Source organism: Panthera pardus, unplaced genomic scaffold (assembly GCF_024362965.1).
Source record: "Panthera pardus isolate Hobbes unplaced genomic scaffold, ASM2436296v1 HiC_scaffold_6, whole genome shotgun sequence".
NCBI classification, from domain to species: Eukaryota; Metazoa; Chordata; class Mammalia; order Carnivora; family Felidae; genus Panthera; species Panthera pardus.
This window is the reverse complement of record NW_026526991.1, coordinates 14,401,897-14,429,233: the sequence shown is the minus strand read 5'-3', so window position 1 is coordinate 14,429,233 and position 27,337 is coordinate 14,401,897. Positions and strand designations below refer to the sequence as shown.

The 27,337-nt window shown below is 46.1% G+C and overlaps 2 protein-coding genes across 3 annotated transcripts in view; one reads left to right on the top strand and one right to left on the bottom strand.

Moving 5' to 3' along the window:
• Window positions 1-27,337, bottom strand: part of SYN3 (synapsin III) — a 466,097-nt gene that overhangs the window by 225,117 nt on the left and 213,643 nt on the right. The window lies entirely within an intron of this gene.
• Window positions 22,199-27,337, top strand: part of TIMP3 (TIMP metallopeptidase inhibitor 3) — a 59,362-nt gene continuing 54,223 nt past the window's right edge. The window contains exon 1 of the mRNA XM_019446716.2: window positions 22,199-22,615. Within this exon, the coding sequence (XP_019302261.1) occupies window positions 22,495-22,615 (121 nt within the window). The 5' untranslated portion in view covers window positions 22,199-22,494. The remainder of the gene's footprint in view (window positions 22,616-27,337) is intronic.

The window sequence follows — 27,337 nt, the reverse complement described above, 5'->3', positions numbered from 1 at the left end:
CCAGAATCATACAGTTTCATTCACTGTAATGACTCCTTTAGTCCACAGAGAAGTAGACATTCAGTGACCTATCCAAGGCCACACAGCAAGTGTGTTCTGTCCAAAGTGCCTGTGGATTTTGATGTTCTTGGCTCCTCCTTCATTCCAGGAAGCTGGGAATTCTGTCTGGTGGGGAGAATCCAAGAAGGGGGTAAGCTGGCATTTGGGCACGTTAGCTTTCATTTCATGGCCTGGAGCCAGCCCAACACTCTTCTACCGATCATTATCACACACAAATACTATTGCTCCCAATGCCCCGGGAAGACCCCAACCTCAGTGAATTTGTCACTCGGCCCAAGATGCCGAGCTTGTCCTACCATTCAGTCATCCATGCATCCCACATTCACTGAATTTGTTGAGCTCCTATGTGTCAGGGATTGTGCTAGTGCTTGAGATGTAAAGAGCAAAAGACAGTCTCTTCCCCCAAAGAAATTCATAAATTAACAGGAAGAGAGGCAAATAAGTAAATAACTGCAGCAATCCTGAAACTCACACATTAGCTTTTCACATTTATTTCTGCCATTTACTTGTAACAGTTTACTATTAATATTTACTTAGCATTTTCTTTGAACCGACTCATTTTTTTTTTCTCATTATATGCCAGCTCTGGGTTTATTTAAGCAATACCATGAATTTGTGGATTTAATTTGCTAGTTAAATTTTTTATGCCACATAATGTGCTGAAAAGTTAACTGTAAGATAAAAAGTTCGTGGGGACACTGCCTAAAACGTGGGAAACAGTAAATTATTGCAAAGGAGGGTGATACGTGCTACATTAGAGGTCTGCAGGCTGCCAGATCAAGAGGAAAATGCTTTTCTCCTATCAGGTCACGGCTAGTCAAGACACATTAGGGTTAACGGTTTGATAAGCAGCATCTCAAGGCAGGAAGTTTTATGGCAGGAAGCAGATAATTCTATGCTTTCACCCCAGGATCTCAGAAGCATTAACTTCTCAATGTTCCCGCCATCTGAGGGAGAGGCCATTCTTGTCTCCAATTTTCTAGACCAGTTTTCTAGAGACTACAAGCGGAGGGGATCTGTGATGTAAGACCACATTTTTCAACCTTCTGCTTCCATCAGACCCAATGACAAATGACATTCCCATGGGAGACATTCTCATGGGTTTACGCCGGGTGGAATGTAATCCCCAGGGCTTGCATTTAACTGCAGCCCCACCCGAGAGAAAAACAGGTCAAAAAAATGCAAAAGAGGATGACACCATTATACAGATAATCTTGAGTATGCTTTAATTATTTCTTAAAAAGGAAATAAGCAGAAAACTGTGGGACTTTCATTATTAACAAAAACTTATTTGTAACACTCCCTTGCAAACAAATGGAACACACCAGTCTATTGGGATACTAATAATATTAATCTACTCTGCAAATATTTACTGAGCACTTATTGTGTGCCAAGCCTGTGTTAGACAGTGGGGTTATGGTGAGGGCCTAAGACAGATAGATACAGTCTCTGCCTCCATGTGGCTAATGAAGGAGGCTGATGTTAATCAAATAATCATCCAAATAAATGTACAGTGTGATGCATACTACAAAGAACTGATATATGGTGCTGGCTTGTAACAGTGGATTGTGATTTGGTGCTGGAGGTAAGAGAAGGCTGCCCTAAGAGGAGGACAATGGTAGAGAACTAGGGATGTGAGGCAAGGACCTACTAGTTACTCTTCATTAAGTTTCTTCCAAGAGCTGGGTGCTGTCTTAGCCAATCTTCACAGTGACTCTTTGAAGTGGGTATTATTATTCCCACTTGGCAAGAGAGGAAACCCTGGCACAGAGACGCGTAATGACTTACCCAAGGGCACAGAGCTGGCTACTGGCAGAGCTGGGAATCAAACCCAGGTCTGTGTGACCTTCACGTTGTGCTTCCCCCCTCAAGGCACACTGCCTCTCCAGGAAATGCATTAAATAGGAAAAAAGGCTATTAGCTGTATTACCAGCCATTATTTTGCAGCTTAGAGCTGTGGTGTCATCTCTGTCCACCCCTTCAATCCTCAGCACTGGCAATGATCAGGTTGGGCAAGTACTGGTGGCTCCATTTTGCAACGGGAGAACCAGGGCAGAGGAATGAAACATGGCAGAGGGAGTCGGAACACAGAGCTCCCTCTGCAGGTAAGGCTGCGCATGCCTCAGTGTTCAGCTTCTAACATTGCCGAGTCCAACATGGGAAGGGAATGGCGTGCCGTGACTGAACTCCTAAAGCTTTCTGCCCTGAATTCTGTTTTCCTCTGCCTACCTGCCTGGGTGCAAATTAAGCAGCTGCCTGCTCACTAGTGTGGAACACTGCAACTGGTTTGTGCTTTGCTGAACTGGGCTGAAATTGCTTGGGCTGCAGCTGGTCCTGGGGGGATGAGGAAGCAAATGAGATGGGATCTCAAGAGTGTGTCCTGAAGGGTAAAAACTACAGATGACCACAGTATTGCTGTGCAAGACGGGCCGGTGCCTGAGTGGACAAGGCCACTAGTGGGCCTCTGAGCAGTGCGCCATCAGCTGCTCTGGTTTCTGTTTCACATCTCTGCAAGCCTTGGCATTTTGCACCTGAATGTTAGCTACGAATTGCTGGCGGAGTCTCGCCAGAAGTTGCCGGAAATTTCTGTTCATATCTCCACCCTTGGAAACCTCGCCACAAGAGTTTTGTAATCCACCAAGTACCCTGCAAGTGGGAGGAATGACACCTTGACCTCAAATATTTACTGTTTTCATTACCGGCTAGGAGTCTGGGCACTACAATTACACTGCCTGGTCAGAATCCTGGCTCTCCAACTTACCAGCTGCATGACCTTGGACAAGCTACTGAGCTTTCCATGCCTCAGTCTCTTTATCCCTCAAATGGAAGTAATAATATTAACCATAGGAGCATTATTATGAGAATACAATGATACAATGTGGGTAAAAGCACTTAGCAGTATCTGGCCTAATAAACACTTGATAAGACCTGGCTGCTATTGTTGGTTATTGCTTCTATTTCTTTTCTTTCTCCCTCCCCGCCCCTCCTTTTTCCTCTCTCTTACTCCCTCCTTCCATAAACTGTTTTTTAATTGTATAAGGCACTGAAACTACTAAGACCTGCAAGACCCAGTTGCTCACAGTCTTGCCTGGGTCCCATAGCCAGAAAGTGGACTGCCTCAGAAGACTCAACCAGGGTCTTGCTCTTTCCTCGTGTCTCCCTCCTCCTCCTTCTCACCCCCCTGGTACCTAGCATGATGCCTTTCCCATGCACCTGCTCAATCAGTGCTCAACCAGGTTGTGGTTAAGAGCGTAAATCTTACAGCAAGACTACAAGGATTGGAATCCTGGCTCTGCCACGGATGGGCTGTGTGGCTTTGGGCAAATTACCTAACCTTTCTGAGTTTCAATTTCCCTACCTACCAAATGGGATTATGATAATGTGTTTGCCCCACAGAGCTGGGCTGAGCTCTAAAGAATCAATAATAAAGTCCTTCTGTTAGTACCTGGCACATAGTAAGGGCTACTTAAGTGTCAGCTATCTTTATTGTTATTGCTGGGTTAAGGTGGACCCAAGGGACAATTGTTATTTAAGGGTTTCCCAGCTCCTTTTCTCATGCATTTTCCTTTCTCCAGGGGCTGCCTTGGGATTCTTGGGCAGAGATTTAAAGTTCTGAATAGATCTGCAGCAGAAAATGCTTCTCTCCCTCCTTTCCCTTTTCATTCTCTTGAAGAATAGCTTTCTTTTTTTAAACAGAACAAAAAAGCATCAGCAAAGAACTCCTTACCTCACAGTGAAGTTTTCTCTCTAGGAGTTCTCCCCTTCCTATTTTCTCAAAGGTTGGGTTTTTGCCCCCCTTTATAACTATTTCTGAAGGAAATTTCCAGAATAAGAAGGAAAACAAATGGGTTTTCAGGTCTTGTCGTTCTAACACACAAAAAATCTGGCTTTCCTTAGGCTATGGATCTGGGCCCCAAAGGCTGTTTTAGGAGTTAGTCCTATTTTTCAGGATCTCACTGGATCTTCCCAAGGACCTGTGGGACCAGAACTGTCTCCCATTATACAGGTAAGGGAGCTAAGGACCCAGTGAAGTGAGGAGCTTAGTCTCAGTTCCCAGCAGAGGCTGAGCCCCTGATACTTTTGTATGTTAGCTGAGCTTCTCATAGTCACTAAGGCCTACCTCCTCCTTTGCTTCCTCCTGTGACCATGGTTTAGATTCCTGAATGCCTGGCCTGGGAGTTTACGGTGCCATCTGGGGACCTGAAACAAGGCAGGATGAGAAGTAACAGACCTGTAGCCTCAGCTGAAGATACAGCAGGGAGCGGTGGGGATTGTGGTGTGCACATTTGCCTAGTTTAACCTGGATAGGTGCTCCTCAGCACCTGCTACTTATGCCCTGGAAGTGTGGACTCAGAGCTTCTGGTTTTTCAGGAGAAGCTAAAAATCTGAATTTTTCTGAACATTTGTGGATTACATTAAAAAGAAGAAGAAGAAAACAAAAGTGTTGAACTCATAGCTTTATTTGCTCTTTATAATCATAAGTCCCTAATCTATCACCTAATAGCTATTAGCCTTTGGTCCTAGAGTCTTTTGGGGGAAACTCAACCTCATCTTCTAAGGACTGACAGTCCTTGCTAGACATGAACTCTAGAGGCAGGCTGCTTGGGTTCAACTCCCAGCAATACTATGCAGTAGCTGTGTCACCTTGAGGTGTTGGTTGAACTACCCGTGCCTCAGTTTTTTAACCTTTAAAATGGGGACGATAATAGTATCTACCTTATAGGGTTGCATGAGGGCTAAGGGAACCAATATATGAAAAATCCTCAGTGTTTGTTAATATCATTTTCCTCTTTCTCAGGTTGAACATTTCAAGTGCCTCAAGTGTTCTCCATACTCCATGATTTCTAGGGCTTTCAACATTCTGATCACTCTGTTTGGAGGGTGAGCCAATGTGGCTCCCATGATCCCCTCCTCCTGGTATTCCCATTCTTGCATAATCCCTCCCCACTCCCGAGTGTGGGCAGGGCCTATGAAAAGCTTTCTGCCAACAGAATATGGCAAAGGTGACAGGATGTACGTGATTATGTCCATATGACCACATTGTATAAGACTGCAATGCCCATCTTGGGAGGAGATGCTTTACTGCTGGCTTTGAAGAAGCAAGTTGCCATACAGTAAGCTGCCTGTAGAGTCACATGGCAGGGACCTGAGGGTGAATTCCAGCCCACAGCCAGAAAGAAACTGCGAACTGAATGTTGCCAACAATCACGTGAGCAAAGAAGTGGATTCTTCCAGATGAAACTGCAGCCCCAGCTAACATCTTGATTGCCGCCTTGCAGAGGACCCGGCAGAGCCAGGCCTGGACTCCTGACCCACAGAATCCATGAGTGTCATTTTAAACAAGCCACTAAGTGTGGGATAATGTACAGCAACAGACAACTAAAACAGTCAACTAGTCACAACAGTAGTTCTCCCACATTCACCCTACATTGGAAACCTCTAATATGTCAGTGGCCTACTTGACATAGGGTCCTGAAATAGAACAGCATATCACAGGGGGCATCATTTGCATGCTGCATGAGGTGTGGCCATGAAATAACTTCACGGCTTTTCTAACTGCATAAGAGAACAAAGGTACCTGTTCATACAAGAGCAGGTCTTGAGCCTATACTGTGAAGATACTGGGCTGGATGTCATGAGGTAGAGGAGTCACGTCACCCTCCAAGGCAAACCTGCCTTCTGGCTCCAGGAGTGATTACCTGGGGCAGGTGATACCTGCAGCTCATCTGTTTTCCTCTTAATTCTCCTCCCTCTTTGTGTAACTTTTCTCCTTTAAAGGAGTCAGAGGAACTAAAACAAAACAAAACAAAACAAAACAAAAACAGAAAACAAAACAAAAGAACAAAAGGTGGACTCCCCTGTGACAGCTGGAGGGGACATGAGGGACCAGACAGTGCCTCTTTGTGTTATGGAGGCTTATACCAAGACTCCACTGCTCATAAATAAATAAAAGCCAGGGTTGAATCATGCCTTCCAACATTAGTGCAGCACTCTTTTCTCAAATTAAAACCTTTCATTTTCTCACTTGAGAGTAGTAAGAGGTTGACACTGTGGAGTTCTGGAGCTATGTGCTGTCTGAGGGCCCCTCCTTACTTTCTCTTTGCTTTTGGGCAGATGAACTTGCTTCTCTAAACCTCAGTTTCCACATCTATTAAATGAGGCTAACAACACCTGCTTCACCAGGAGTTCAGGAAGGCTGAGGGGATAATATATGGAAAGTGCATGGCTCCAAACAAGTGGTAGAGAAGGGCATGCTCCTATTATTATGTTCTTACGGGAATATTTAACTCTCATGCATCCCACCATGAACTTGATCATGAGGAAAACATCTATTGAGCAATTGAATTGTGTCTGACATCTTCCCAGAAGGCACTTTCTTAGATGAAAAGTATCTAGTAGAAGTTTTACCTCATCTGAGAAGTCTTCTCTGGTTATCCTGACCAAAGGAGTTCCCTGGATGCTCCCTGCTCCCACTCGGTTTTTCTCTTCATTGCACTTAACAACTGAAATGGTTCATCTATTTGTTTCTATGTCTACTCTCTGTCTCTGCCATAGAGACAGGCTCTAAGGACAGGGACTACACCTGTCTTGTTTCCTGCCCTATCTTAGCACCCAGAACAGGGGCACACCCAGCATGGGTGCTTAGTAAATAAGGGGTGAATGAAATGACAGAACCTGTGTTGCTTTTTCCTATGAGAATTGGTCTGAAGGAGAAGAAGTACAAGAAGAATCCAAACCACTTCAAAGAAGGAAAAAAAAAGAAAGAAAGAAAGCATTCTAGCAAAACACAGTCCCATTTACTTACTGTGCACTTTTCATGTTCCAAGTACAGTGCTGAGCCCTCAAAATGGGGTATTTCATTTCATTCTCACATTGGCCTTATGAGTTAGTCGCTCTTAGTGTCCCCAATTTATAGATGAGAAAGCTGAGGTCAAGAGAAGTGAAATCTTCTGCGTAAATGCATACAGTTAGTAACAGGCAGAGCTGGGGTTTGGAATGCAAGCCCTAGGGACTGAGCTGCTCTGCATTTCCAAAGCCAATGGTGGCCTTGCCTTTATGGAATGAAAGCTGAAATATTCAGAGGTAAAAAGGCATCAAGTCTGCAGTTTACTCTTAAGTTATGTATGTGTGTGTATGTGTGTGTGTGTGTGTGTGTGTGTGTGTGTGTGTGTGTGTGTGCGTGTGTGTGTGTGAGAGAGAGAGGGAGAAAGAGGAGGGAGAAATGAAGTAGGGAAAGTGGAAATGCAGTATATGTTAATGAATGAGGAATCTGGGTGAAAGGTATCTGGTAATTCTTTGAAGTATTCTTGCAACTTTTCTGTAAATTGGAATTACATCAAAATAAAATGCCTTTTAAAATGCCAATGGTGGGTCGGGGTGCCTGGGTGGCTCAGTTGGTTAGTCGTCCCACTTCGGCTAAGGTCATGATCTCATGGTTCATGGATTCGAGCCCCATGTTGGGTTCTGTGCAGACAGCTCAGAGCCTGGAGCCTGCTTCGGATTCTGTGTCTCCCTCTCTCTCTGCCTTCTTCTGTTTGCATTCTCTCTCTCTCTCTAATTCTCTCTCTCTCTTCCAAAAATAAATAAGGATTAAAAAAATTTTTTAGAGCCAATAGTAGGGGTCCCTGGGTGGTTCAGTCAGTTAAGCGTCTGACTCTTGATTTCAGCTCAGGTCATGATCTCGTGGTTCATGAGATCAATCCCCACATCTGGCTCTGTGCTGAGTATGGAGACTGCTAGGGATTCTCTCTCTCTCTCCCTCAAAATAAATAAATAAACTTAAAAAAAAAGCCAATGGTGGGAAGAAGACGCAATTTGTATCATGATGAGGAAGGTACAGATCCTGCTTAGTGAGAACAAAGTCAGGGTGGGGATTATGTTGGGGCAGACTTTGGGACCTAAAAGGCCAGGCTGGGCAGTCAGGCTTTCTCAGGGAGACGATGCTTGAACAGTGATAGGAGTGGTGATGACATCGTCATTTAACCCTGCCTGCCCATCCTCTAATACTCCCCAAGGCTTTAAAAGCCAACTTCTCAATCCAGCTGCTTACTCCTGAAGTTACCCCCAGGCCAGCTCATGCCCATGGTCAGGGAAAGCATCCTTCCCCCAAGGTATGGCTTCTGCTCTAGTGATCCATACAACACACCAGCCTCTCCATCCCAGGACAGGAGAGGGACATTTGAGTGCTGGGGCTTCACACACTGTCATGTAATTGTCCCCTGGGGAAGCAGAAGAACAAATTCTCTGCACATTCCAAAAAAGCACCCAGAGAGGGTAATTAACTCATCTAAGGTCACACAGGTGGCAGAACTGAGATTAGAAGAACACCAGTGTTGTGGGTTTCCATCAAGTGTTTACATTCTTATTTCTTCATTATACTACTAAAGGGCTAATAGTTAGCCTTGAGTCTTGGTTCCTTCTCTTGAAATACACCATCTTTTCACTATTTTCTAAAGTAGATGTCCATGGGGGAAGGTTGTGCACACTTACCCTAAAACAGGGATTTCGGAGTTAGACCTTGGTGACATCGATTCCTATGGGATAACCTTGGGCAAGTGACTTAACCTCCTGAGCTTCAGTTTTTGCATCTGGAAGATGAGGACAATGACATCTGGCTTTCTGGGTTGTTGTAAAGATCTACTATCTCGACAGATATTTATTAGACACTGATCTAGGTGTTATAGATACAGAACTGGACAAAATAGATGAAGGCTCTGCCCTCAAGGACCTTCCATTCTAGTTGAAAATGCAGTGAAAACACATAAAAACAAACAAGGGTTTTCCAGATAGTAATAAGTACTGAAAAAAAAAATCTGAAAAATTTTCACGATGGGAGCCAGGAGTGACTGGGGATGGGTGTGCTACTGAAGCTATGGCAGAAGTCTCTGAGAAGCTGACAAACATTTAAGCTGGAAGCTGAATAAGAAGAAACCGGTGTTGGCAAGACATGAGGAAGGTCTAGGGAAGGGTCTAGGGCAGCCCTGGAGAAGGGAGTGAGATCAGCTTGGTGAAAGCATGTTCCCAGCGTGATGGGAACACGGTAAGCTTGAGGGAGAGCAGGGGATATAAGGGCCGTGACGGCAGGGACTGTAGCACACTGAGCGTGCAAGGGTGAGGCATTTAGAATTCATTTTAAATGCACTAGGGATCTTTTAAGCAGAAGAGTGACATGATCTGATTTTGTGTGTGTGTGAAGGCAGATAATGTATGCAATGTTGTTAGTGCAGGACCTAGTACAGTGTAGACACTTAAGAAAGGAAAGCTTTATCATTGTTTATCATTCCTAGGCAGCACCACTAATCATTATGGACTTCTAGAAGGTGGGTGGCCAGTGAATATCTTCATTCTAGAGGCAGTGCACCTGGATGCACCTGCCAAGGGGAGGGGGAGAGTAGTGGGAACTACTCCTAAGTGCTTGACTTCCTCCCTCCTCCCTGCCACCGTCTCCACCCCAAGGCAGATGCCAGCCACCTCTGCCAAGCCAAGGGGCAGCCAGGGTAGGATCGCTGGGCCCCCCTCCATCTGGCTCTAGCTGCAGGCTTCCGAGCCGCCTTCACGTTGCTGTAAAAATGCAAAGCATTCCAGCCATTTTAATTACTGGGCGTTGCATAAGCCAGCAACCGGTTCACACAAAGGAACAACAGACAAAAAATGATTTTTCAACATGCCTTCAGCCTCTCCCCTCCTTTCCCCCTGAAATTGCCTCCAATCACTGGCTCCCAGGCCTTGAAAAGCACTCCAGGTATGTGCAATCTCTTTCAGAGTTTGTTGATGTGACATCAAGATCTTTTTTTTCTCCTGAATACTTGAGGCAGAAGCAGTTCCAGCTACCTTCAAGTGCTTTGGAAAGTTACTGGTCATATCCCTACTGACACACTGAGACTGTCATAGGGGCTCCATATCACACACACTGAGAAGTTCATTGTAAAACACAGTTCAGTGTATGGTGGGTCTGTCTGGGCACCAAGTAGGGGGCTTTTAGTTTTGGAAATTCCAAAATGGTTTCATTATAAGGTACTCCAAGGCATGAACCCCAAACAGAATACTCCACTGATGCTTGGATATGGAGAACTTCTTAAAAGTTTGTAATGTGATTAGAGAAGCTTCCAAGTTTCCTAATGCTGACTTCAATTTTTTAATTTTTTATTATTTATTGTTTTTCAAATTTTTTTTAATGTTTATTCACTTTGACAGAGACAGAGAGACAGAGCATGAATGGGGGAGGGGTACAGCAAGGGAGACACAGAATCTGAAGCAGGCTCCAGGCTATGACCTATCAGCAGCACAGAGCCTGACGCGGGTCTCAAGCTCATAAACCGTGAGCTCACAACCTGAGTGAAAGTTGGGTGCTTAACCACCCAGGTGCCTCCCTAATTTTGACTTTTAGTGATCTTTTTTGGCACTACTGAACTCTTTCTTTCCTCAAAATTTAATCTAACAGTTTACTGAGGACCTACTGAGTGTCAGGCATTGTGGTAAGTGCTCAGAAAACTCAATTAGCCTCTGTCATTAGCTCACTTTCTGAAGAGGGAAAATGCTACAGAAACAGACAACCTAATGTAGTGTGGTAACTATCAAGTCAGAGCTCACCCAGCTTGGGTGGAAGGAAAAGCTACGTGTAGGAGATGATACCTCCTAATAATGTTGTCTTGATATTAACACTGACAGTGGCCATGCATTGATGGCTGACTCTATGCCAGGCATTCTGCTAAATCCTTTTCAAGTATCGCCTTGTTTGCTCCTCACGACTTTGTGAGATATGCTAATGTACTAATGCTGTCATTATGTTATTAGATAAGAAAATTGAGGCTTGGGAAGATCACTTGTCCAAGATCTCAGTCGAGAAATGGCAGTGGCACGTGGCTGAGTATTTACCACCTAGCTGTCCAGGAGAAGAAGCCTGATTGGTGCCATCTCCCGAATGCTGTGGTATAAATACTCCCAATATGGCCAGCGTTAAGTTACCAGTGTGATGTCACTGAGTGCAGAGTTGGGAAGAACGAGTAGCAGCACACCATGATACAACACCCCCCCACGCAGACACAATAGCTGGGAAGAGCCCCAAGACCACAGGAGAGAATATGATGTAATGAAGTCACTAGGAAGTGATGAGTTCCACGTATTCATTACCACGTTATTAATACAATTTGATTATATGTTAAAATAATTAAATTCTTAATAATGGCTGTGTTTAATAATGGACTTGAAAATTCCTAGAAAACCTAACAACCAGGCGCTCATAGGCCAGCGTGAGCCAGTTCCAGCAGGCCGGCATCAGAAGCCCTCTCTTTACCCCTCTGTACAAGTAAGAGGCAGCTAGGTGAGAGGAAGAAAGGCACTCAAGGGCAAGGAAACAGCACAGACAAAGACCTAAGACACAGACATGAGAATTGAGCAACAATACCATTTAGTGTTTACAAAACGTTTCTGACCATCCATCAGAGTCCAGAAAGGTGGTGAGAAGCACAGAGTCTAACACTAAACTTCGGATTCTGGTTCCACCACTTACTAATTGTGTGGTCTTGGCCAAGTTACTGAACCTCTCTGTGCCTCAGCTTTCCTTTCTGTAAAATGGGCATGATAATAACAGCCCCTGTGTTATACAGTTGGCACAATTAAATAGATTTATATCCCTAAAGTACATAGAACAGGGCCTGGCACGTAAGAAGTGCTTAATGTTAGTTATTGCTTAATCCTTGAGAATACCTCTGCAAATTAGATGTTTGTCTTCCCTTTTTAGAGAATAACTACAAGCTAGAGAGAAACTTAGTAGATGGACAAGATGGGACTTGAACAAGGGGTCTGATTCACTAGCTTCAGTGTTCTTCCTGAGGGCTGGAAATCACACTGAACCCACTGAGTATTACACTCCAGGAGGGCCTGCAAGGTGCTCGCTGCCCTCACTGAGTCTTTCCTCCGATAGGGGCCACATCTGATTCATGTTCTCACATTCCTTGATCTGAGGGCACAAGGTGTTCTGGGAAAGAAGACCCACTGGTGACAGACAAGGGCATCTGCCTTTTGCATCCTTGTTACTTTCTGTGAGATCCCCTTCTCCGGGACGAGGGAGGCTAGCAGGGTGGTTGAGAGCATGGGCTCTGGCATCGAACCCAGCACTGCAGCATCTTGACCATGTCATCCTGGGCAAGTTACATAAGCTCTCTGTATCTTTGTTTCCAAATCCGAAGAAAACACGGATGGTGAGGATAATTCCATCTACCTCACAGTTTTTGTATGAATTAATATATGCAACCTGCTTAAGATAACATCTGGCACCTAGTAGCTATAAGAATTAACAATTATTATCAATGTTTTGTTTTGTTTTTCTCTTCCTTTTACCCCATCCCTTCTTTGGGTATTACTTACATGGTCAAAGGGGATAAGGGATTATGTTCATCCTTAATCAACACAGATCGTTAGACTATAGGCTGCTGGAAGGTAGAGGCCTCATTCACCTCTATACCTATAGGGCCACACCCTGGTACATACAGGTTCTCAGTGAGAATTTATTATGTGCCAGGCACTGAGCCAAGTGCCTCACTCACCATACCTTTGATCCTTAAGAAAATCCAATGAGGTATGAACCTCTCCTCCATTTTACCACTAGACATCTGAGGCTCAGAGAAGATAAGAAACTTGTTCAAGGTCATAGTGAAAAAGTGAAGGATTAAAACCCAGTTTTACTGATGTCACAAGCCTTGGTCCTTGACCCCTTTGTCAGTCTGCTTCCAAAATACTCCACTGGGAAGTTTTGAGAGGTCATAAAGTCCAACCCCTTGGTTTTACATTTGAAGAAAAGGGGTTCATTGGTTTACTCATGGTCACCCAGATATTTTGTGTTGCAGAACTAGAAGAAAAACCTGGTACATTGACTCAATCTCATGCTTGAAATTTCAAGAGGAAACGAAGCCATACTCAATAGCTGTTAAAAATGTACTGATCAGTATTCTATCAGCTTGCTTCTGGATTGTGGGCCCTTTCTTTGTAATACAAATGTAATGCTCCTGTGGCATCCATCCAAATCCTGAGTAAGGAAGGGCACACCTACGCTCCCAGAAATTGCCTGCTCTCTGATAGCTCCTGCCTTCTCTCCACTGCTAACCAGGAAAAACAAGGGATGCATCTCACCTGCCTGCTGATAAAGCTCCCTCTCTGGTCCTTGGTGGGAGGTCCTGTGACTCCCTCTGTTTGGTTCCAACAATGATCAAGAGCTCTGAGCCCTCAAAGAGAACCCAAGAGACAAAGAGGAAATCACTAGTACTTCCAATATCCTGATGACTCTAAGAGTATAGTGACTTTCAGTCTCTAGAAATACTAATGGTTTTGAAAGAGATATCTGGGTCTGAATCACATCTCTGCTTCTTCCTTGCTTGAAAGAAATTAGACGTGCAATTTAACTTCTCTGAGTCTCAGATTTCTTTCCTTTTACCTTTTGACCCCTCTTACCCATTTTCCCATCCCCCAATATCTATGTGCCATTACCTGTATCTATGAGCTGTTTTGTTTCGTTTTGTTTGTTTGTTTTTAACTTCCACATATAAGAGAGATCATATGGTTAGGTGTCTTTCTCTGACTTGTTTCACTCAGCATAATACCCTCAAGGTCCATTCGTGTTGTCGCAAATGGCAAGATTTCTTTCTTGTTTACAGCTGAATAATATTCCATCATATATATACACCACAATTAATTTATCCATTCATCCCTCATTGGATACTTAGGTTGTTTACACATCTTGACTATTGTAAATAATGTGGCAATGAACATAGGCGTGCATATTTTTTTTAGTTAATGTTTTTGCCTTAGTTTTCTTAACTATAAAACAGACATAAAATAAAATAGTATCTATTATTAAGGGTTGTGAAGATTGAAGACAATACTTGATTGGAAATTAATTGTACATGGTTGGTACACAACTAATGTGAGTCCCTTTCCCTTTTTCTTGTCTTAGAAATCTTTTTCAGCTTACCAACTCAAGGTTGATGTGTGTTACAGGGCAGGGAAATAATTGTTTACATTAAATTAGAGAAGCCTAGATTGATGGGAGGACGATGAAGTACTAAAGAGTCTGATTTCTTGTCTCGCCTTTGCCAATAATCCCATGTGATCATATAAAAGCCCACCTCTTTGGGCCTTTTTCTATATCTGTAAAACGAGAGGGTTGGATTTGGTGACCTACAGTTCTCTGCTAGCTCTTACCATGATATGGGTTCTCAGACATCCTTCCCACTCCCTCGTTGGGTGACCCAGTGCTATGACCTCCTGGCACCCTTGATCCTCCTGTTGTAGTTTGTACAAGCCACTATTGTTTTCATGTCTTTCTCTCCCACTAGACTGGGAACTCCTTGAGGGCACTCCTTGCTCACTGTCAGATCTCTAGTGCCTACCATGTAGCAGTGGACGCTTAGTCAATATCTGGGGGAATATCTGAAGGAAGCAGGGATGGAAGGGGACAATCTTGTTCCTTTCTTCCAAAGAATTGATAATCACACTGGGACAAACAAGTTGTGAGGCAAATAGAGGCTGTTGGTGGAGCAATGATAATGAAGAGTCCACCCACAACTTGGAAAGAAGGCTATATGTCTACTGAGCTCTGAAGCCATAAATTCACACACCACACAAGTGCTTGGCCATCTGTGGTAGCAAATTAACACACAGTAAAGGAAGCATTCAAAATCTAGAACCCAAACTAGTTGACCTGAAGGTAATCATTGGTAGTGACTGTAATCTAAAACACAGAAACCAAACGGATTATAATATCCCCAGTGAAGAAAAAAGTCTGGGTGAAAGAAGAGAAGAGTGGCCTGTTTGGAGCAGAGAAATGGGAAGACCAAAGAGTCCAAAGTTGGCAGTGTGTATCTGGCATTGCTATGAGAGGGGCTCTTGCTAGTGACTGTGAGCAACATTACTCTCTTAGAAAAGCCTTTGCCTTGGTCAGGAGAGTTCTACAGCATTTCAACTGAAAGACTTTACTTATGATGACCTCAGTCCCTGTGTTCTGACTCCATATACACCAAAGCAACATTCTGATGAGAAACTAGCCTCACACAAAGCTCTCTATGGTTCTAAGGAGGAAAACATGGGGGGGCACATTGATATAAATGTGCTAACCTATGTCACAATTAAATATTTCATTGGAAGCAAAGACAATGGAATTGTGACCGGCTTACTGGTCTCTTATGAATCATAGTATCCCTGGGACTGATCAAGTCTGGGAACTGAATCTAATTGAGTTTCTGTATTTAAGAAGCTACATTCCAGAACCTCTGTAATGGTAAGTTTGTAAAGGAAATATTCTGATCACCTCCCTCTTTGTTTCCCTGCCATTCAATGGTTAGTTTATTCTTTCAATATTTAGTAAGTGCTTATGCAGATTCTGTGCTAGATTTTTGAGAGAAAGACATATTAACCACTAGGGGCAACAGAGTGTGGGAAGCATTGGGTAAATCTGGGAAAGGAATGAGGGGGGAGAGGCCAAGGAGGGGTGGTCAATTCTGTTCAGGAAGAGAGACTCAGAAAAACATCCATGAGGTGGTGACTCTAGGTGAATCCTGAAAGATAAGAGAATCCTTACAGAAGAGATGGAGAAGGGTGGAGGAAAACATGAGTGGAAGGTGGATTCCAGGCAAAGAGCATAGTGTGAATAAGCTCAGAGGCAGGAAATGGATAGCTGGAACTTCATGTTGGGTTGGGAGATGGGAATGAGGGCATAGGTTTGGAGAGATAAGCTAGCAGGGTCTGCTGTTGCAATCACACTGTGTTCTACAGGAATGGTTTTTCCACTCTGGGGCCCTGGGAAGAGCCAGATCACAGCAGAGGGCCTTGTATGCCTTTCTTTTGGAGTTTAATCCATGGAAACAAATAATCATTTTAAGCAAAGGACATCATGATTTCAGATTTATATCAGAAAAACTTTACACAAGCAGCAGGGCATAAGTTGCATTTGACAGAGAAAGACTCTAGAGAGGGTGACCAATTATGCGACTATTGAAATTGTCAGGAAAGAATCTATATAGGCCTGATCCAAGGCAGAAATGGTGGGCATGGGGAGAAAGAGAGGGTAAGAAGAGATATGTGGAGTGAGAATTTATAGGACTTGGTTAAAGGTGGTGCCCTTAGCAGGGATGGGTAACACTATAGCAGGGAAAAGACAGTGGAGTCTGAGGAGGTGACGGGACCTCCAAATGAAATTATCCAAGGGGGAAGCTGGATATAGACTGGAACTCAGAGGGATATTGCTGCTTGCAGTGTCCACTCCTGTGCACACAGGAGACTGGTAGCTAAACCCAGGGGGGAGAGTTAGCCAGGGAGAGTGTGGAGGCTAAAAGGGAAGGGAAGGCAGCCAGGGACAGAAAATTGGGAAACACCTACATTTTAGTGACAAGAAGAGTCCAAAGGGTCTGCCAAGAAGACTGAGAAAGGTACAGTTGGAGAGGTGGAAATCGAAAACCCAGAGAGACTGGAATCTCAGCAGCCAAGTTTGAAGAAGGATGTGGTCAATGGCGTCAAATGCTCTTTGGATCCTCCCCGCCACACAGGATGGGTCGTTTTCAGTTCTAGCAGGTTCTGCTGAGGAGAGCTCAAGTGCCTTTCCAGAAATTGAATCTCCAGCCCCGTCGGACAGAAGACTGGCCATACGTCCACCCCATTCCCTCCAAGCCATGAGAGAACCCGGCAGAGACACTCACATGCGTCTTCTCTGTGAAGCTGCACATGCAACCTTCAAAGAAACCACAAAGGAGCTACTCATTTTTAAAGGAAAAACACATGAACTCCACTGGCATAAGGAAGACATTAAGACAGGGTCGAGGAGGAGAAGGTCTCCCTCCACTTAATATTACCTTTCACAGAAATAATTGACCGAGCAAGCACATAGTCATTTCAAAAAAATAAAAAATAATTTTTAAAAGCAAGAGCTAGAATATTAACTCTGTTCCCCAGCTCTCACCACCAGAAAACATGGGGCACAAAATGTCTCTATAGCACACATGTGTTTTCTGGCTTAAAAATCCCTGGAGTAGCTGGGGGTGGAAAGAAATGTGAAAAGCTGAGGATTCAGGTGAATGCAGTCAGAGACTCTTACTGAGGGGGTCTTTGCTCCATGACAGGACTAGTGGGGAGCGGGGGTAAGAGGCGCTGTGCAACTTTACTGCCATGAAATTGGCTCCAGATGGAAATAAGAAAAGGTGTTTACTCCCGGCCGGTGCCAGACACAGAGAACCAGAAGTGCTTACCATCTCAGGTTCATAATTCCCAGTGCTGGGCAGCAACCCCACTGAGGGTCTGGCCAGGGCTCATGGTGATGGGTGGACCAGGGCTGTCTGTTGCTTGGAAAAGGCTATTTTGAATGTAATGACTTTCAGATGAGGTCTGTGGGTTTGGGGGAAGGCACTGTGGCTAGGGTCTAGAGGGGAAAGGGAAGGGAAGAAAAGAGGTGTTTCCCTATGAGGCAACAGAAACGACACGTGTCTTGTCAGCACCTTCTCCCGGTTTAATTTTCAGAGGCTAGCTTTGCCCCGAGAGAGTGGGATCGTGGCATTGTCTGCTGTGTTCCCAGATCTTCCCGATCTCTCCAAACCCATGATTCACAAGTATGTAGCTCTCTGAGAGCACATCTCCCTTGGGTTGACATGTGGTCAGCTCGGGGGTGGAGGAGCAGGGCAGCTGCGGACCCAGACGGGATGCTGACTGACAGCTTTGTGGCCCTTGTAGACGGGAGGGGTTAGCTTCACCCACTCAAGGTGAGTGACTAGTGTGGAACTGCCTCTCCCGCCTTCTCAGAGACTGGCAGAGACTGCGGGCTTATGGAATGGGTGTTCTCTGGCCTACAGCGCCCCCTAGCACTGGCCGGAGGGATAGGGCTCTGTGAACTCTCCAAGGAGCTACCACCTGCCTATCTGAAAAGTGGGAAGGGGTTGGTGGGGCCAAGCATTTTGACTCATTCAACCAATACTTGCTGACGTCTTGGTTATTAACACTGTCTTCAAGGGGCTTCCTCTATCCTGGAAGGGAAACAGATGGTAAACAATCACACTGTAGTCAGCTAACTGGTGTGAAAGAAAGCACAGGGTGCTGTGGGGATACACTGCACTTGATTGATGAAGACTGGGGAGGGGAGATTACAGAAGGCTTTCTGGAGGAGGTGACATTTCAACTGCAACAGTGGTTCAATGAATTTTGAAAATAAGGTATAGAGACAATAAGAGACATATTTCCTGACTTTCCTGACCTTTTCATGCTTAACATCTAAGAGGTAAACAGACAGATAAACAAGTAGTTTACACGGGGCCCTGTCAGAAACAAGAGCTTCGGTCTCTCCTATGACTTCACCATCACCATCTTTGTTTTCAGCCTGAGTCTTGAAGGAGAGCACAGAATAGGAACTCAATAAGTGTTGACTGAGAGATTGATGGTTGTGCTTCAGTCTTGGGCACATTTGATTTGTCTCAAACCTGTTTAAATGGCAAGATCTATCTTCCCTTCCTTGTCCTTGAGAGTTTCCCAAGAGATCTTAGACTTTTTGAGCCAAGGGGGACCTTGGGGACCATTAAGTTACAGCTCTCATCCAATAAACACACAAATTGAGGTCTGGACAGGTGACGTGACTTGTCCACACACACACCTGTCCTTCTGTAGTGACTTTTGGAACCAATCTCACATCATTTTCTTTTTTTTTTTTTCTTCCACCCAGCCTCTCTTTGTCCCCCAGAAATAAAGTTTCATGCATTTCTTTGCAGTAATATGTTTGGAATGTTTTCAAAAAGTATTAAATAATAATACAGAAAGAAAAAAAATAAACACACAAGACATAAACCTCTGGGGAGAACAGAGCGGTATGCATTCTGATTGGCTCAGAGATGATTATTATCATAATAGAGAACCATTTAGCCAGTGCACGTGGCAGGAGGAATTCTCCACATGTTACAGACTGTGCAAAGAGTCTCTGAGACTCTGAAAGAAACTCATCTACAGATCTGAAATGCAGATTCAGGACCACGAGTGGTTGGAGTTTCGATGACTGGGGTGTAAGCATTAGGTCATGTGCTGCAGATTGGGGGAACTGAGACCCATGAGTGTGTGGGAGAGAGCCAGGTAAGGAATTAGGCAGCTGCAACCCAATTCTGGCTGTGCCACTAGCTGACCGTGATAGGTTGGGCGGTTTTTTCACCTGTCTGAATCACCTTACCTTCCCCACCTATAAAATTAGGATGGATAGTCTCTTGGGTCCTTTTATAGGACCTCTAAATGTCTGTGAGAGACTTCTCATAGATTCCAGCATCCTGTAACTTGATTTAAGGGGGTGGACGTGGACCCACCTTCCCTGGAAAAGTTCCAGGAAAGGGGATATCAGGTAAGCTTGGTAAGTTTGAAGATAGGCCAGAGAGATTTCGAGACTTTTGCAGTTCTTTTAAGGTTTACAAATCTATCACTGTTCTTTGCTGTCAAGAGAAAGTAGGTGAGCCCGTATGGTCATTGTTACCACCAGCCGCAGGTCCACTCCATCTAGCTTATAAAACAGTCTTGAAAAAGTAATTCTTACATATTAGTACGTAGGTCTATGGACACCATGATATCTAGATTGATGCCTGTGAGGTCTGCTTGCTGACGGGGCTGACCCTAGCAGTAAGGCACCTCTTCCTCGGGGAGAGGACTGAGCTGAATTCTCATGGGTGGGCTGAGGGGAGTTCCCTGGAGTTCGACATTATGGGCAACTTCCTGAATGAAAGGGAAGCTGAACTCCAAAGGCTGTGTGAACCAGCTTAGGATAGGGAGCAGGAGGAAATAAACCAAAAGGCAATTTCATTACCTTTCAGCTGGAAAAACAATCAGATTACTCCTGGTGCTTACGTAATTAAGTAGCTGCCATAATCAAATGCTTCAGATTCTTCCTATAAGGAACCTACTGCTTGAAGTTCAACAAAAGTTACCTGCCTGATACTCGTGTTCGAGGGAAGCCTTCCCTTGGAGAAAATATTGGCATTTTGGACAAAACCGTAAAGTGACAAGAAAAAAAAAAGAGAAGAGAGGGCCTTTATCACATAAGATGCTTATCCAAAGTGGACTTGGTCTGGAAAGGCTTCTAAAACCTTCCACATGACTGGCATCATGCAAGGTTCAGTAAAACTCTCAAATCCCATCAAGTATGCCCTTATTCAACCTGGATCCTTGGAGTGGACTCTGGAGTGTCCACTGCTCCAGACTCAATGGGCTGCTGGCCACACCCCCACCAAAGTCTCCCGGGACCCTATTGTGTTCAGAGGGCTAAAAAACAGTGTGGCCAAATATCTCAGGTCTCAAAATATTTTAGTGTGCTTGGGGGAAATGATACAATTATATTCCATGAAACTGTAAGCCAAGTGCTGAGGTAAACATCGAAAGAGGGGAAAGATCTATCTGGGCCAGGCCATGGCTAGAGTTAAGGTGGGAAGGGGCTTAAAAGTTGGGGAGGGGATAAGGCAGAAAAATGTAGAAAACTCGATTCCTTCTTTATAGCTACAATTCTTAAGGGGGAGGGGATGAAGGAGTTTAAAAAATGTTCTTGGAAATACCATTTTCAATGAAATTTTCTGCTTCTGTCATCCCAGTATCACTTCTCTGAGATGTAATAGGGTTTCTGAGAAAGAAGTTGAACTTGCATTTCTGAGGAGTATTCCCGGTCCTTATTTTGTTCCAAATTTTCAGCATTTCTATAGCCAAAACATTCAAGTGTCTTTCTAAACAGAATGAGTTAGGAGAGAAAGGGAGAGAGGGAGCACGAAGAGAAAGATAGAAGACTCCAGCTGCAAAAGGGCATCTGCGTGGTGACAGCTAGTTACTGCTGAAGTCCAGGGAAATCAAACCTTTCTTTCGGTGCAAATGAATGAACTGAGTTCCTGGCTGGTTGCCAAGTCATGCCACCGTTCTGTGCCAGTTTCCTCATCTGGAAAGTGTCAATAATACTTTGTGCTTTTCCTATCTAAAAGAAATTTTGTGAGAGATAACAAGGTGTGGCATGGAAAATATAAGGCAGAATCAAGATGTTACTCAATAATCAGGATAGTTATAGTATTCGTTATCAGCAATTATCCATTACAGCTAGTAGTCTAGGATCCTGGATAGCTCTCCAGAATCTGGTGTTACCGCAGGGTGGGATCAGTTCACCCCCAAATTCCTTTCTGAAGGATGGAGACTTGTCTGGCCTTGGTGGGGTTACCATTCCTCCTGCCCTTTCTACTCACTGCTTTTCAAATAAACTCAGGGCCTTTGCACTTGCTGTTCTCCTTGACTGGTGTCCTCTCCTCCCAGATTTCCACAGGAGTTCCTCCCACTCCTTTTTCCCTGCTCACATCTCAGCTAGAACGTCACCTCCTTAGAGATACCTTCTCTTACTGGCACATAGAAAGCGGTGCCTCCCCAGTGATTTCTAACCCATTACTAAGTTTTGTTTCTTCATGGTACTATCACCATAGAACATTACCCAATGCATTCGTGAATTCACTGATGCATTGCCTGCAACTTTCATGCAAGCAAGGAATCTGTTTTGTTCATTCCAACATCCAGAACAGTGTTTGTTGAATGCCTTCACGGTTTACTCTGGGTGAGCCTGGAGAAACCACAGTACATTATAGCCAGCTCCAAAGGGCAGATGGCTTCCTCACATCCAGGAAAGTTGGGGGTGGGGGCGTAGGTCGCCAGCTGGCTCTTTCCCCTCTGACCCTGCTCTCTCCAGAGAAGGCGGAGAATTTGGCCTTTTTCCTTTCCACCAGGCACAGTCAGGGTCTCCAAGGCCAGGACCGCCTCTGACTCGAGGACGGGTTGGTGGCAGTCGACCGTGGTTTGGATCAGAAGTGCGCAGAGAGAAGGGTGGGTGTGTGGTCAGGGTACCAGAGAGATGGGACACGCGAGCGACGCTCCGGGGGCCCCTCCGCGAAGCGTAGGTCCCGAGCGCGTTCCGGTTCACCCACTCCTGTGCCCACAGCCGCATTATTCCCTATAAGGATCTGAACGGTCCGGGGCGGCCCCGCCCCGTCGGCCCGCGCCCCCGGCCCCGCCCCCTTCGGAGGGCCGATGAGGTAATGCGGCTCTGCCATTGGTCGGTGGGGGCGGGCCCCGAGTGCCCGAGAGGGGGTGCCCGGGGGACCCGCGCTATATCACTCGGCCGCCCGGCAGCGGCGCAGAGCGGGCAGCGGGCGGGCGCTCAGACGGCTTCTCCTCCTTCTGCTCCGCCCCAGCTCCTGCTCCTTCGCGGAGAGACCGCCGGCCCGCAGAGTCGTGCGCCAGCTCCGAGGCAGCCTCGCTGCACCCCATCCCGTGCGGTGGGCACTCCGAGGGCAGCGCGCCCGAGGTCAAAGTTGCCCCGCACGGCCGGGCAGGCGAGCTCGGGCTGCAGCGGCCCCTCCAGCGGCGCGCGCTTCAACTTTGGAGAGGCGAGCAGCAGCCTCAGCAGCGGCAGCGGCGATGACTCCCTGGCTCGGGCTAGTCGTGCTCCTGGGCAGCTGGAGCCTGGGGGACTGGGGCGCCGAGGCGTGCACATGCTCGCCCAGCCACCCCCAGGACGCCTTCTGCAACTCTGACATCGGTAAGCGCTCCGGGTGTCCCCGCCAGAGCCCCCGCGGTGCCCGCTCTCGCGCTGCAGTCCTGACCCCGGCGCAGCTCCGGGTGGCATGGCGAGCCCGGCTCCTTTTCTCTGCCTGAGCTTGGGGTGGGGTGGCAAAACCCAGTTTTTTCGGTCGGAGGACCTGGCATGGCTGAAGGCGCAGATGCCCTGCAGAGAAAACCCGCGGTGGCTGAGGGAACCCCTTGCAGCCTTTGCTCTCCTGTTGGTCCTTTTGACATCTGGAACATTTCCCTTTTTCACTATCACGAGAGGCAGTGCTGGGGGAGAAGGGTGGGAGAGGATTCCTAAAACTTGGAATGCCAACCAACTAAAGTATTGGGATGTTCAATAGTTTGAAAAAAAGTTGCCAGCCATGTGCACAAAGTTGCAGGAGAATCTTGAAGTTTTCTGAGTTTGCGTTTTCTCCTGCACCCATGAAGTTCATTCCTTTCACTGAGACCCAACGCAGTCTCCCACTTCCCAAGCAACTGCTAACCGAGCATCTTGGACTGCCAAGTTTCAGTGGATTTAAGGGGGGAAAATGAGAAGAAAGCTGTGGGGTTGACCCTTCCCTGGAGGAACTGTATTTGAGAGTGTTGATAGCAAGCAGGAGGCGGCGTGTGTGAGGGATCACTTATCACATAGCTGTGAGAATTCACAGGAAGGCTATTTTTTTTCCCCCTTGACTGTGTGTGGGGAGGGGGAGAAGGAGCAGTGGGAAACAGATTTGTCATCAAAAGAACAAAGATGCCAAGGGTCACATCATGGTGATGATTCCAAACTGGAGTTAGTGTCTTGGTTAGAGACTCAGTAAGTAGAACCAGTTTCTATCCAGGGCCTTTCGAGTGTCCTGGGAGAACTTGTTTGGGAGTGTTTTGGGACACTTGTGTTTGGATGGCCAGAGGTGGAGTAGCAGCTGGAAAACATCTCTCTTCTCCTTTCCAGCTCATAAAGCATGCAAGTCCAGTGGCCCCTGCTGTGTGTGTGTGTGTGTGTGTGTGTGTGTGTGTGTGTGTGTATACTTGGGCTGGGATGGGGTGGGGCACAGTCTAGCTGCCCTCTGCCTGTGTCGATTCAGAGGTGAAGAATGGAGCGTGTGTGTTTTAAGTCATAAAGAAGAAGGAAAATTTTCCACTGGGTCCTGGGTGAGGGCCTCCACAAGTGTGCTGCAGGGGCGGAGGGGGAGGAGACAGGAGCCTGGCAAGGGAGGCAGCTAGAGTTGGGAGGGGCACTGCTGGTGGGCCCCGCTGAGCCTAGGAGAAGTCAAGGAGGTGGCTGTGGTGACCAGAAGGTCAGTCCAGTTGGCAGGCATGGGTGTTTATGTGACCTGGGGTCACCCTTGTTAGAGTTTCCTGGGGCCCATGCTGTGCACCCTTCCCATTCCCCGGGGAATCTGGCTGGCCCCTTGGTTTGTGGATTGCCTGAAGGATTCTTTCGGGCTGCCTGAGACCTGGAAGGTTTTCCTCTTTCTCCTCTGACCGCCCCCACCCAAATTCCACTTGGCCTGTCCCTCCTCCATCCTCACCCCTTTGGTGACATTCCCACCTGGGTAGTGTTGGAAGCCACTGTTGCTGCCACTGGTGGGGTCTGGTTTGGGTTAGTGAGGAGTCCAGGAGGCTGACAGGTGGAGTCAGGGCGTCCTCTTCTGCTTGACAATGGTTTGGGTGTGTTCACTTGGATTTTTTGGTGTTCAGGGAGAGGGGAACCTCATGCCTCCCCCTTGCCCTTGGCTTTTGGGTTTTCACCCTGCAAGTTCACCAGAAAACAGTGGAAAGAGCAGCAAGGAGACCCTGCTTTTAATGGCTGTGCCGATGGACTCTGTTTATTGTTTAGATTTCCTGCTGTGGGTCCGGGCTGATGCAGAAAGTTTCTTGTGATTTCTCTGGATTTCTTCAAGAAATCTCCTCCCTCAAAAAACTGCCCAGAGAAAAAGCTAAGTTGCCAGGAAGTACCCACATACCAGAACATTGTGGTAGCAAAAATAAAAAAGAAACAAAAAATCTTCGATATGCTGGCACCACTCCAAATCGTCCTGCCTAGCTTTGGTGCACTGCACTAGTGGTGGGGATGAGATAATGCTTTTAAAAATGGGAGGTGTGGATGTGGGCTGCTTGCTTGTTGACCTCCACTGCCTTACACTACTCTGCCGGTGTCCAGTAGGTGGCTCCCAGTTTTTTCTTGCTTGTGGCCTTTCTGGTTTCCAGTCTGGGTTGCAGCTCTGCCTGTCCTCTCAGTGAAGGAGATGTGTAGAAGCTCCCCATCCTTCTTGACCCTTACAACCCCACTAATCAACGCTGTAGCCCATTAAAGACGCTCAAGCCAGACCACCAGCTTCCTCTTCCAGAACCTTCCTGGCTGTTTTCTCTTTGTGGCCGGCTGCCACGTTGCCGGGCAAAGGGCGCCGCATGCCTGACTTGGCCCTGTCTAAAGAACCCCCCATGGTCTTCCCTCTCTTTTCTCCTCATCCACAGGTGTCTCTTTTTGCCTTTCTCCCCCCAAACCCTGGGGATTGGCACTGCTTTCTGGGTGGGGAGGAGTTAAAAGGTGTTTCTATGGCAACTCCAGGCCCTGCACCCTAGTGAAGTGTTTAGGAGAAGAATAAACTACATGCTGGCTTATAAAACATACTGTGGGGGAAAGAAAAGGACTTGGCAGCAGCCAGGATGTCTGTGGCCCCCTCCCCACCAGTCATTGCCCCTGAAACTCCTGACAAAACCTTGACTCTGGAGGAGGGAGAGGAGGGGGCTGGGAATGAAGAAGGCAGCCTTGGCTGGCTAGATCCTGCTCCAGCAGCTCGGTCCAGCTCAGGAAGGGGCAGGCAGTGCCAAGAGCCTTCTGAATATTGGTGTGTGTGTGTGTGTGTGTGTGTGTGTGTGTGTGTGTGGTTTCTGCAGGAGGCGGGCAATAGAGAGAGAATTTTGCTTCAGAATGCCAAGCCCTTCTCTCCAGCCTCCTTTGCATAGAGGAATGGGGCTGTGCCATAGAGTGTTGGGGGCCTGCCTCCTGAGACTGTTGGGAATTCAAGAGTGAGGCTCAGCTTGGGGGCCCGCTGCCAGCCCTGGAGGACAGTCTCTGGATATCTCCAAATTGTTTTGACAGGGACCAATGCCAGCAGATTCTTTTGGTATCAGATCTGAGGTTGTGGTTTTAGCAAAGAAGCCATTTTCAAAGAAGCCAGATCTATTCTCTCTCTCTCTCTCTCTCTCTCTCTCTCATACACACACACACACACACACACACACACACACACACACACACACACAATTACACTCCACACTGGGCTTTGTGACCTAAGGAAAATAAAAAGGTTCAGACTTCAGAGAGGAGCCAGCCACTTGGGGAGAGGACCCAGGCTTTCTGAATCTCGGGAACTCTAGAAAGAGGAGAACTGCACTACATAGGAAGGAAGAGACATCTCCCAGACCCTACTAGGTGCAAGCACTTCACAGATCCTGTGTCTTTCATCCACCCAGCAACCTTAAGAGTAGGTATCCACCCATTTTTTCAGATGGAAAACATCAAGTCTGGGAAAGGTTGTGCTTGTCCAAGGTCACCCAGTTACTAAATGCTAAGGCTAATTCCTTCTTAGTCATGCAGTTCTTCAAAACCTTTTCAAATTTCATTTACTCTTGATATTCTAAGGCAAACGACCCTTCCTTGGACTGAAGTGGAATGAAGGGTTAATATTTGAAGAATGCTTTACTTATTAATTTGGGGAAGTTGTCATTAAAAGTATGTCATATAATTTCACTCATATATGCAATTTAAGAAACAAAACAGATGAACATAAGGGAAGGGAAGGAAAAATAAGATAAAAACAGAGAGTGAGGCAAACCATAAGAGACTCTTAAAGACAGAGAATAAACTGAGGGTTGCTGCAGGGGAGGTGGGTGGGGGATGGGCTAAATGGGTGATGCGTACTAAGGAGGGCACTTGTTGGGATGAGCACTGGGTGTCATATGTAAGTGATGAATCACTGGGTTCTACTCCTGAAACCAGTACAATACTGTGTTTTAACTAACTTGAATTTAAATAATTTTTTAAAAAAGAGAGAAAAGTTAAAAAAAAGTATGAAGAGAGCCAGAATGATCTGAGGTTTTAAGTAAACATCATCTTCTAGGAGGAAGAAATTATTATTATTACTGTTGTTGTTATTGTTATTATTGTTATCATTTTAGGGCATAAATAGAGAAAAATAAAGAAAAATTTCTAATGTTCTTTGGCTATGAAAGAGACCCTCAAAACCACCAAGTCAAAGTAAAGTAATGACTCAGTTTATCACCCTGAGACCCAGGACAAGTAAAGCTAATGGAGACCAGACATCTTGGGCTTTACGACCCTTCCTCTTCTAGATGGGGATGAGTTGGGGCTGCCCAGGATGAGGTGCCCACTCTATGTAGATGGCTGGTGTGGTGGCAGGAACACCAGAGACTGGGTCCTGGCTGGCTGGAGAAGGTGCCTCTCCCACGGTTCTGTGTCCCTTTCACAGTCCCTGGATAGATAAGGCTAGAAAAGTGGCCACAGAAGTGGCTTGGATGGAGGGACTTTTGTTTGTTTTGCAGGAACAGCAGGAACTATTCAGCTCCACTGCTGAATGGCACATTCCAACAGGTTCATTAATTAAAAACAAAAACAACAACACAATTCTCCATTGCATTTGGCTTTTACCATTCCAGCCAGTATGGACAAGGAGGCCCCTTCTTC